This window comes from Austrofundulus limnaeus, unplaced genomic scaffold, assembly GCF_001266775.1.
Source record: "Austrofundulus limnaeus strain Quisiro unplaced genomic scaffold, Austrofundulus_limnaeus-1.0 Scaffold358, whole genome shotgun sequence".
Classification (NCBI taxonomy): Eukaryota; Metazoa; Chordata; class Actinopteri; order Cyprinodontiformes; family Rivulidae; genus Austrofundulus; species Austrofundulus limnaeus.
This window is the reverse complement of record NW_013952760.1, coordinates 79663-90004: the sequence shown is the minus strand read 5'-3', so window position 1 is coordinate 90004 and position 10342 is coordinate 79663. Positions and strand designations below refer to the sequence as shown.

The following is a 10342-nucleotide window of genomic DNA, read 5'->3' as shown; positions in this document are numbered from 1 at the left end:
TGGTCTGTCCTTCATGTCTTCATCTGGTCTGTCCTTCATGTCTTCATCTGACCTGTCCTTCATGTCTTCATCTGACCTGTCCTTCATGTCTTCATCTGACCTGTCCTTCATGTCTTCATCTGACCTGTCCTTCACGTCTTCATCTGACCTGTCCTTCACGTCTTCATCTGACCTGTCCTTCACGTCTTCATCTGGTCCTTATGTTCTGACTCCTCCCACTGAGCAGCAGGTATAAAGTCTGTTTTGAACTTGGTATGGCCCCGCCCCCCAGCTGAAAAGAATGATGTCATAATGAATCAGCTGTTTGTCTCCTGCAGATGACTTTGAGTCTAAATATTCGTTCCATCCTCTGAACGACTTCCCTCCTCCAGACGAGTACAGACACTTCACTAAGATCTACCCCAGCAAAGCTAACAGAGGTACACGGCTGCCTGCACACACCTGTACACACCTGTACACACTGCTGCCTGCACACACCTGCACACACTGCTGCCTGCACACACCTGTACACACCTGCACACACTGCTGCCTGCACACACCTGTACACACCTGTAGACGCCTGCACACACTGCTGACTCCACCCACTCATTTAGGGCTCAGGTTGAAGTTAGAAAGCAGTAAACCTTTAGAGCTGAGGTTGTTTACTGAGTTCTTTTTGTTTTTGTTTGTTTCAGTGATGAGAGGAGCTCCGCCCCTTCCTCCTGTGGGGAGGTGAACTGAGAACACTGTTCACACACACACACACATAAACATAAACACACACACACACATAAACAAACATAAACACACACACACATAAACATAAACATAAACACACATAAACACATAAACATAAACATAAACACACACACACATAAACATAAACATAAACATACATAAACACAAACATAAACATAAACACACATAAACACACACACACACACACACACACTGACTTCATCATCCTGTTTGTCCGTGGCCTCCTCCTCTGCTCACAGCTGATTGGCTGAGGACACGTCAGGCAGATGGACCAATCAGAGCTTGATTTAAAGTTGTGGCTCCTCCTCCTCCATATTGGATTTGTTTTGCACTTTTTGTTTCATGTCAGCTGACCACAGCGAGGAGGAGGAGGAGGTCTTTGTGCTCTGATGACTGAGGGTACCTGACAGACTGAGACTCGTCCAGAACCAGGAACCAGGTCCTGGACTGGACCTCCTGACTCCACAACCGGTCCTGGAATCAGGTTTTCTTTTGGACTCCATGAAGTAAAAAGTCCTCAGCTGAGCTTCTGGGCCTGTTGATGAGAGCGACGGTCGGCTCATTAAAGTGCCAAGACTGACTGAAACCACCTGCAGAGACTCACCTGGTGGCAGGTGGCCCCTCCCACTGCTGTCAATGGCTCCTCCTCCTGTAGATGACCCCTCCTCCTGCTACAAATGGCTCCTCCCCCTTTCACAGACACATTGCATGTCTCATCGTTTCAGTGTAAATAACTTCCCAGGATTCACAGCAGCCCGATGACGCAAACGAGAGTTATTTTTATTATTTTTTTATTTTGTTTTATGTTTTATTCTTTGTGACTTTAGGAGGAGAGTGTTCTGAGAGAACGAGCTGCTAACGTGTGTCTGATGGAAATATAAAGGTTCCAGTTAATTTCAGTTAAAACATGAATAAAATCAGGTTGAACCTGTTAAAATACTTTACTTATAAATTCACTAACATTTAAAAAATAAAACTCATTTGGTGAAATAGAATCTTAAATTTGAAAAGTTGCACTAAAACAACTCAAACTGTGAAACTTTACGTTTGTATAACATCAGTTTTTATCAGTTTAAACATGAAGGATCTGTTTCAGGAATGGTTCTGGTTCTGTACTGGACCTTCTGTGCACCTGTCACGTTCTGTTCTTTAAGGTTTGAGCCCGGTTCTGTTCGGGCTTTACATCAGAACATGTTGAACTTTATTTACCTGCTGATTGAATCTGAACCCTGTTGGACCTGGTCCGTCTGAGACAGAACCCTGTTGGACCTGGTCCGTCTGAGACAGAACCCTGTTGGACCCGCTCCTCGTCTGTCTGCCTTACAAACTGCTGGCTGTCACTCATCAGAACCTGTCGGACTGAAACGGGCTCGTTGTTGTTTCTCTGCTGCAGGACCGGCTGTAGGGACCTGGGCCATAAAGGTTCTGGTCCTGCAGCTTTCGAAGCAGTGGGTCCAGTTCCCAGCATGCTCTCTAACTGGTTTGTGCTTCTTTAAAGTGTCTGAAATAAACTGGTTACTGACGTCTCTGTGTGTTCTCGTTAACATGTAGCTCCATCCAGCTGCTGCAGCGGCCATCTTGGATCAGGTTCTTCCTGAGTTAGAGTTCAAATGTCAGAAAAACATTTCATTAACTACAGGTCAGCAGATTGTAGCAACATTTACCAGCTGCACCTGAACATGACCTTTGACCCCGCCCAACACTGAGGTCACTGCTGACGGCTTTCCCTCTTGGTGTGTTGACACACCTGTATGAGACTGTTACAGGTTAATAAGATAACATCAGAGCTGTAAAGTAACTAAGTACAAATACTTCTTTACTAGTTTTAAGTAGAATTTTTGTGTGTCTGTACTTAACTTGAGTAATTATTTTTCAGCTTACTTTTTACTCTACATTTTTAAAAAGACAAGAAGTATAAAGTTGTTACTTTTATTTCACTTTTGCTTGTTTTCATTGCAGCTTGTTGTAAAAAATAAAAACTATCCATATAAACTGAGCCTCCTAGATAGAGTGAATTTAACTGTGGTTGAATGAGAAGTATAAATATATAAAACTCTGATAGTGTATTAGTTTGTACACAAACAAATCATGTCACACTCCAGCAGGACAGAATCATTCAAATAAAAGGACTGTACTTAAGAAGTATTTGTATTTCATGAATTATATTCTTACATTTGGCCGCAGCCCTCAGATAGATTTTCATTTTGGGGAAAAGCTTTGTGCAGCCTTGATATATGTATATAAACTGAAACAGCTGGACTAGTGCATCCTAAATTTAACATCCATTCATTCTTTTAATACAACAGTCATTTCTGCAGTTTTTGGGGAGGTCACCTCCTAATAAATGTCCTTACAGAAAATCTAACTGCTCATTTTAAATCTACACTTTGACTTTTAATACTTAACTACAACAAATATCACATACTTTAACACTTTTAATACTTAACTACAACAAATATCACATACTTTAACACTTTTAATACTTAACTACAACAAATATCACATACTTTAACACTTTTACTCAAGTAATATTCCTAAAGGAGACTTTAACTTTTACCAAAGTCAGTTTTTAGTAAGATACTTGTACTTTTACTCAAGTATCACTTTGTGGTACTTTATACAACAGTGTAAAGTACTAACATAGCTGAGGCTTTGAGTGCAGTTCTTCAGTTTTTCAACTGCAGTTTCTCGTTTGACCACYAGGGGGCAGTCACGGTTTTAGAGGCCGCAGCTTCCCGGAAACACGTGACTCCCTTCCACAGGAAAACAAGCAGCACATGTTAAAGTTTACCTGCTTCATGTAGAGGAAATTATTACAAAGGTTTTATTTAAGTCCCCGGGTTTCTTCAGGGAGTCTGGTGCTGAAAACAACATGGCGGAAGTGATCAAGCTGCCGGGGTCTGAGGACAGGAAACGGGCCAAGAAGAGAACCCGACCGGAGCCGGACACGTTCGACCCGGAGAAAGAGCAGCAGCTCCGGCAGCAGAACGTGAGGAGGCTGGCGGTTCTGGGGGAGGAGGACGGGTCCGTGAAACGGCTGGAGACCCTGGTGTTCGGGGCGGAGGATGAGCTGCTGGAGAGGCTCGTGGAGGAGGTGATGTTCCCGCCAGACTCCGTTCAAAAATCACAAATTTTAATGTTTACCTGCTGCTACAGCCACAAAACCCCGCGGCTTACAGCAGAAAGTCAAACTTTTTCATTAGTTACTGTTCGGCTTCATTTTKAWCACTTTACTACGCTTTTTATGTYGTTAAATATATTTTATATGTCAGAATAAAGCAGGGTTCTGTGTTTCCTGTGGTTCAGGAGGAAGAGGAGCAGACAGGAGGTCACCTGCTGGAGGAGGAGGAGCTGGATCAGTCCGAGGATGAAGAGGAGGCTCCTCCTCATCAGGAGCTGCAGAACAGAAAGGCTGTCTGGGTGGACGAGGATGATGAGCAGGAGGAAGAGTTAGTTTGTCACAAAGATTTTCTGTAAAAACCTCACCTGTTGATGTTTACCTGTCTGTCTGTTGTTTACCTGTCTGTCTGTTGTTTACCTGTCTGTCTGATGTTTACCTGTCTGATGTTTACCTGTCTGTCTGATGTTTACCTGTCTGTCTGATGTTTACCTGTCTGTCTGATGTTTACCTGTCTGATGTTTACCTGTCTGTCTGTTGTTTACCTGTCTGTCTGTTGTTTACCTGTCTGTCTGATGTTCACCTGTCTGATGTTTACCTGTCTGATGTTTACCTGTCCTCTGTCAGGGTGGATATGAGGCATCGTTACCGTCGAAATCTGATCAAAGGAGAAGCGGAGTCCTCCATGAGCAAACAGAAACTTCAGCAGAGGATGAGAGATCAGTAAGTGAACACACCTGTACACACCTGTACACAGCTGTACACAGCTGAACACACCTGTACACAGCTGAACACACCTGTACACACCTGTACATAGCTGAACACACCTGTACACACCTGTACACACCTGAACACACCTGTACACACCTGAACACACCTGTACACACCTGTACACACTTGTACACAGCTGAACACACCTGTACACACCTGAACACACCTGTACATAGCTGTACACACCTGAACACACCTGAACACAGCTGTACACACCTGTACATAGCTGTACACACCTGAACACACCTGAACACACCTGTACACACCTGTACATAGCTGTACACAGCTTATCTTGTGTTGCAGGTTCCAGAAGTCAATGGGAGGGGCTCCATCATGGGCGGAGCCTATCAACACAAAGAAGAAGAAGAAGAAGAATGGTGGAACCACAGAATAAAAAACATTTTTGCTCGATTTATTTATTTTTATTTATTTGTTTGTTTATTTGTTTGTTTTTCTCTTTAGCAGTTGATAAAAGGGAGGATGATGATGAGGAGGAGGATGAGGAGGAAGATGATCTGCTCCGAAGAACTGGGAACTTTGTGGCGTCTTCAGAAACTCTGCCCAGTGGCATCTTAAAGGTCAGTGAGTTCCTTCATCATCATCATCATCWTCATCATCATCATCATCACTGCCATGATGAAGATTTTCTGATTCAAACAATAAAAACTTATCAGCAGTTTGTGTTAAAATGTTCACAATCTGATCTGTTGACTGTCGTCTCTGTCTCCGTGGTAACGTGTCGTCTCTGTCTCCGTGGTAACGTGTCGTCTCTGTCTCCGTGGTAACGTGTCGTCTCTGTCTCCGTGGTAACGTGTCGTCTCTGTCTCCGTGGTAACGTGTCGTCTCTGTCTCCGTGGTAACGTGTCGTCTCTGTCTCCGTGTCCCTCAGATGAAGAAGTGTCTTCACGCCAACAGCGCCCGTCCCTCAGAGGACCGCCTGACCTCGGTGCAGTTCCACCCCTCGGCTCAGGTGGTCCTGACGGCCGGACTGGACCGGTCCGTGTCCCTGTTCCAGGTAGGCAGGGCTCCAGCACAGGTGGAGACACCTGCGCTGACACACACAGGTACACACAGGTGTGCTCGTGTCACTTTAACCCGGCTCTGCCTCAGGTCGACGGGAAGACCAACCCCAAGATCCAGAGCATCCACCTGGAGCGGTTCCCCGTCCACAAGGCCCGGTTCAGCCGGGACGGAGACACGGTGATCGCCACGGGCCTGAAGCACAAGATGTTCTACCTGTACGACATGATGGAGGGCCGGGTGGTGCCGGTCCACTCYGTCAGAGGTGCGCCTCGCTCACACACACCTGACACCTGCAGCAGCGCTCTGACCTTCAAAATAAAAGCCTGTGGTGATGTGTCCAGGTCTGAACGAGGCCCGGGTCAAAGAGTTCTGTGTGTGTCCTGATGGGGGCGCTCTGCTGCTGACTGGAACCAACGGTTACCTGCACCTGCTCACCCTGAAGGTGAGACTCACCTGGAGATGATCCTCACTGTGTGGGCGTGTCCTTACCTGTGCGTGTGTGTGTGTGTGTGTGTGTGTGTGTGTGTGTGTGTGTGTGTGTGTGTGTGTGTGTGTGTGTGTGTGTAGAGGACGGCGAGGTGTTTGTGTGGGACGTGCGCAGCAGCAGGTGTGTCAGCAGGTTCACAGATGACGGCTGCGTGAAGGGGACGTCCATCGCCGCCTCACCTGACGGACGTTACCTGGCCTGTGGGTAAGCCACGCCCACTCAAAGGATCGGCTCTCTGATTGGCCAAGGGTCGCTGAGCGGTGTACGCGGCCGTCGTGATGGTGACTCTCAGCTGTGACCTCTGTTTCAGCTCTCAGTCGGGCGTGGTCAACATCTACTCCCAGGAGGCGTGTCTTAACTCGACCAATCCGAAGCCTCTGAAGGCGGTGATGAACCTGCTGACCTCAGCCACGTCGCTGACCTTTAACCCCTCCTCTGAGATCCTCGCCATGGCTTCTCGTGTTGAAGACGAGGCCGTTCGGCTGGTGAGCTGCAGCTGAGCGTGATGATGATGATGATGATGATGATGATGATGATGATGATGATGATGATGATGATGATGATGATGATGATGATGAAGGTGAACTCTGACCTCTCACCTGTCCTCAGGTCCACATGTCCAGTCTCACAGTCTTCTCCAACTTCCCCGTGGCCAACAGGAAGATCACTTATCGAACGAGCTGCCTCGACTTCTCGCCACACAGCGGCTTCTTCTCATTGGCTAACAACAAAGGCCACGCCCCCCTCTTCAGGTCAGACAGCCAATCAGCAGCAAATATCTTACCTGCTACAGGTAGCCCTTTGAGCGACGGGGGCATCAAACAGGCTAACGGCTGAGTTTAGCTTCAATTTGTTGCTTCATTTCCTGTCAGGAACGACCAAATATGGCTGCTGGTGTGATTCTGATGATTTCTTTACATCAGCCAATCACATCGCAGTGGAGGCGGGAACATGTTTCAGTAAAAAGATAATTAGCATCATTAAGATTTTATTAATAAATGTAGATTTTTCTCCTTTTTGAAATGAAAAAATAAAGACTCTGTTAGTGACTTTGATCCAGAACAGAAACATTCAGAACCAGGGCTGTGGACCAGCTCCCGGGCTTTGATCCAGAACAGAAACATTCAGAACCAGGGCTGTGGACCGGCTCCCAGGCTCGTTAATGTGTTCAAAGTTTAAATTTCTCTTTCTGAGGTCATTTATAAGAGTTATCTGCAGCAGGTAAGATAGTAACTGTTTATTTTGAACCAGAATTGTCCCGTTAGTGCAGCGTCACTGGTCCGGTCCGGTCCAAACTTCAGGTTCTGTTTATGTTGACTGACAGCTGGTTGTGTTTGTGTTCAGGTTGCTGCATTATAAAGACTTCTGAGGGGGACAGGACCTCCAGTCGGACCAGGATGATCCGAACCGCCACAGGAACCGGACTCCATGAAACATGAAGAGCCCGACCCGGTTCTGGGTTCTGAAGAATAGAACCGTTTCACTCAGAACCATCAAACATCATAATTTATTTCTTCAATCAGAACCAAAACCTGTGAAGAAATAAAAACTTTTATTTTTCTTCAGTTCGACGTAAAAAAAATGAATTTTTTGTTTTTAATCTTCTGATCAAAATGATTAAAAAACTGAATAAATAATAACTTGTTGTTTTTTGTTTTTAAATAATCACCTGAAGGGGGCGGAGCCATGTATCTGTCAGACACAAGCCTCTAAATAAAGTTTCATTTGAATGTTTGACAGAAACAAACTGGATCCACCACCTTGGGTTCTTCTGGTTCTGGGCCTGAATGTTTGATCTGAGCCTGGGGGTCAAAGGTCAGGGGACCCTGAGCTCCATGTGGGAAACACGAGTTTATATTTTATTATTTTTAATTGGTTAAATCAGATCACTTTATTCTTTTTACTTTTATAATTTATTTATAACAAATTATTATAAATCATTAAGTTTAAATTTGACGAAGTAATTATGACAAAATTCACCAAATTTTATTTTACCTTCACTAAAATAACTTGTAAATCTCAAACTTTAATTTGAAACTTAAAGAAAAAAATCTGTATTTTAAAACTTTTATTTTGAAAAAACAAACCTGATTTCTGTCCAGTTCTGTTGGACCTGATCAGTCAGGTCCCCGCCCACTATCTCACCTGGTGGCTTTCTGCAGCTGCTGGCCCCGCCCCCTGATGACATCACACACCTGCCTGTCAGGGTTGGAGACAGAAACGATTGGAGTGACGGAGGAGAAGGTAAGAACCTGCTGCAGCTTTTTACTCAAAATTAAAATAAAAGTTTAGATTTTTAAAGTTTAAAACCAGGAATCAGCCGAAGAGTTAAAAATCAGCCGAAGAGTTAAAAATCAGCCGAAGAGTTAAAAATCAGCCGAAGAGTTTGATGAGTTTAAACTCAGCTCACCTGCCCAGGTGTGTTCCTGCTGATGAGTCATCAGCTGCTCTAGATGTTTGTCTCTCTCAGGTAAAGAGAAGCTTTAAAGGTTTCCCTGGACCTGGACCTGGACCAGTTTAATCCACCTGACAGACCTCTGAGCATCAGATCCAGACTGAAAACCTGAACCAGGACCAGAACCTGAGCAGGACGTTTTCAAACACGCTGACGTCACGACGGGCTGGATTTTGGGATGCTGGATCTGATGATGGTTCAGTTTTTGTGTCCGCCCCCCCTGCGAGTCCAGCAGGTCCAACAGGTTTTCAGCAGCTGGTTTTCAGAATCCAGACTCGGAGCAGTTCAGACTGAAAACCTCCTGATCCAGAACTGTTGATCTGATCCAGTCTGTAACATGATGAAGTGGTCCTGGTTCAGGTCCTGGTTCAGGTCTTTACTGGATTTGATCTGAAGGTTCTGTTTGTCTGGAGGAACTTTTCTTTGGTCCTCCTGGGTCCAGTTCTGTCAGATTCTGTTTAAGGACCAACTAAAGACTGGGTCTGGAGGACTGTTGATCCGGACCACTTTAAGATTAGGAAGTCTGGATCCGTGGGTCTGAACAGGACAGGACTGTGTGAAATAAGGTCCAGAACCAGACGAGGTTCCTGAGACCGACCAGGTGGTCCAGAAGGATCCTCATCCTGGATCAGAGTTTAAAGATCTGCTGCAGACAGGAGTCTCCTGTGGTACCATCAGAGACCTGGGTCCGGTTCAGGGACCTGGGTCAGCGATCTGCAGGGGTCTCACTGCTGCTGGTTTTGGTTCCTTCAAAGATGCAGAACATCTGGACCTGAACAGAACTTCTAAAACAGGTAAATCCTGGTGCAGGTGCTAAGCCCCGCCTCCTGGGCTCAGGTGGAATGTGGTCTGAGCTGCTCCTCTGCCGGGTCACAGGAGACTCCAAGAAATGGGTCAGAGGTTTTCACTGAGCCCAGGTGTTCCAGGTCCGTGTGGGTCCAGAACCCGACAGAACCAGGAGGTGGGTCAGGCAGCTGCTGGTCTGCAGGTTCTCCAGACTGATCCGTCAGAAGGTTCTGGTGTGGACCAGAAGGTGAACCCTTAGATCAGAGTGTGGTGGTTCTGATGAATGTTTCAGGTTCTGATTGGACCTCCCAGACTTGGGTCTAAGTAGATTCTGGGTCCAGTTTACCAGAACTGCACCTGGTCTTGAAGGTAAACTGGGTCTCTCAGAGACTGGAACCTGAACTGAACCGACAGGAACAGAGTCCTGAGACCCGGGTCAGCCTCAGACCTGGTCTTGAGTTTGTCTGATGGAGGACTCTGGGGTCTGGTTCTGGTCTGGTTCTGGTCTGGCCCCTCAGTAACCTGTGTTCTGTTCAGGAGCACCATGGCGGAGGCGTCGCTGGATCTGTTCTCAGAGCAGGAGCTGACCTGTTCCATCTGCCTGGACCTGTTCACCGACCCGGTTTCTACTCCCTGTGGACACAACTTCTGCCAGGTGAGCCCAGTGCAGGTTCTGTTGGCTAACGGGTCAGAACTCTGAGGTTCTGTTGGCTAACGGGTCAGAACTCTGAGGTCCTGTTAGCTAACGGGTCAGAACTCTGAGGTCCTGTCAGCTAACGGGTCAGAACTCTGAGGTCCTGTCAGCTAACGGGTCAGAACTCTGAGGTTCTGTTGGCTAACGGGTCAGAACTCTGAGGTCCTGTTAGCTAACGGGTCAGAACTCTGAGGTTCTGTTGGCTAACGGGTCAGAACTCTGAGGTTCTGTTGGCTAACGGGTCAGAACTCTGAGGTTCTGTTGGCTAAC

At 46.3% G+C, this 10342-nt stretch overlaps 2 protein-coding genes across 8 annotated transcripts in view; both read left to right on the top strand.

Annotated features, from left to right (window-relative positions):
* utp18 (UTP18 small subunit processome component) overlaps positions 1–6309 on the top strand; it is a gene marked incomplete in the record, with an annotated part of 17918 nt that extends 11609 nt beyond the window's left edge. Inside the window, 10 exon segments of the mRNA XM_014023128.1 lie at positions 318–419; positions 675–711; positions 3589–3832; positions 4045–4187; positions 4484–4579; positions 4931–5004; positions 5090–5205; positions 5517–5642; positions 5738–5912; positions 5992–6309. Coding sequence (XP_013878582.1) covers positions 318–419; positions 675–711; positions 3589–3832; positions 4045–4187; positions 4484–4579; positions 4931–5004; positions 5090–5205; positions 5517–5642; positions 5738–5912; positions 5992–6113 — 1235 coding nt within the window.
* A 1995-nt stretch (positions 6310–8304) lies between these two features.
* Positions 8305–10342, top strand: part of btr30 (bloodthirsty-related gene family, member 30) — a 6637-nt gene continuing 4599 nt past the window's right edge. For 2 of the 7 annotated variants that reach the window (XM_014023139.1, XM_014023134.1), the window contains exons 1-2: positions 8496–8555; positions 9916–10033. In XM_014023139.1, coding sequence (XP_013878593.1) covers positions 8527–8555; positions 9916–10033 — 147 coding nt within the window. In that variant the 5' untranslated portion in view covers positions 8496–8526. Of the gene's footprint in view, positions 8382–8495; positions 8608–8676; positions 9387–9544; positions 9626–9915; positions 10034–10342 lie in introns of those variants that run through there. The other 5 variants (XM_014023135.1, XM_014023132.1, XM_014023133.1 and 2 more) reach the window with 5 other exon arrangements.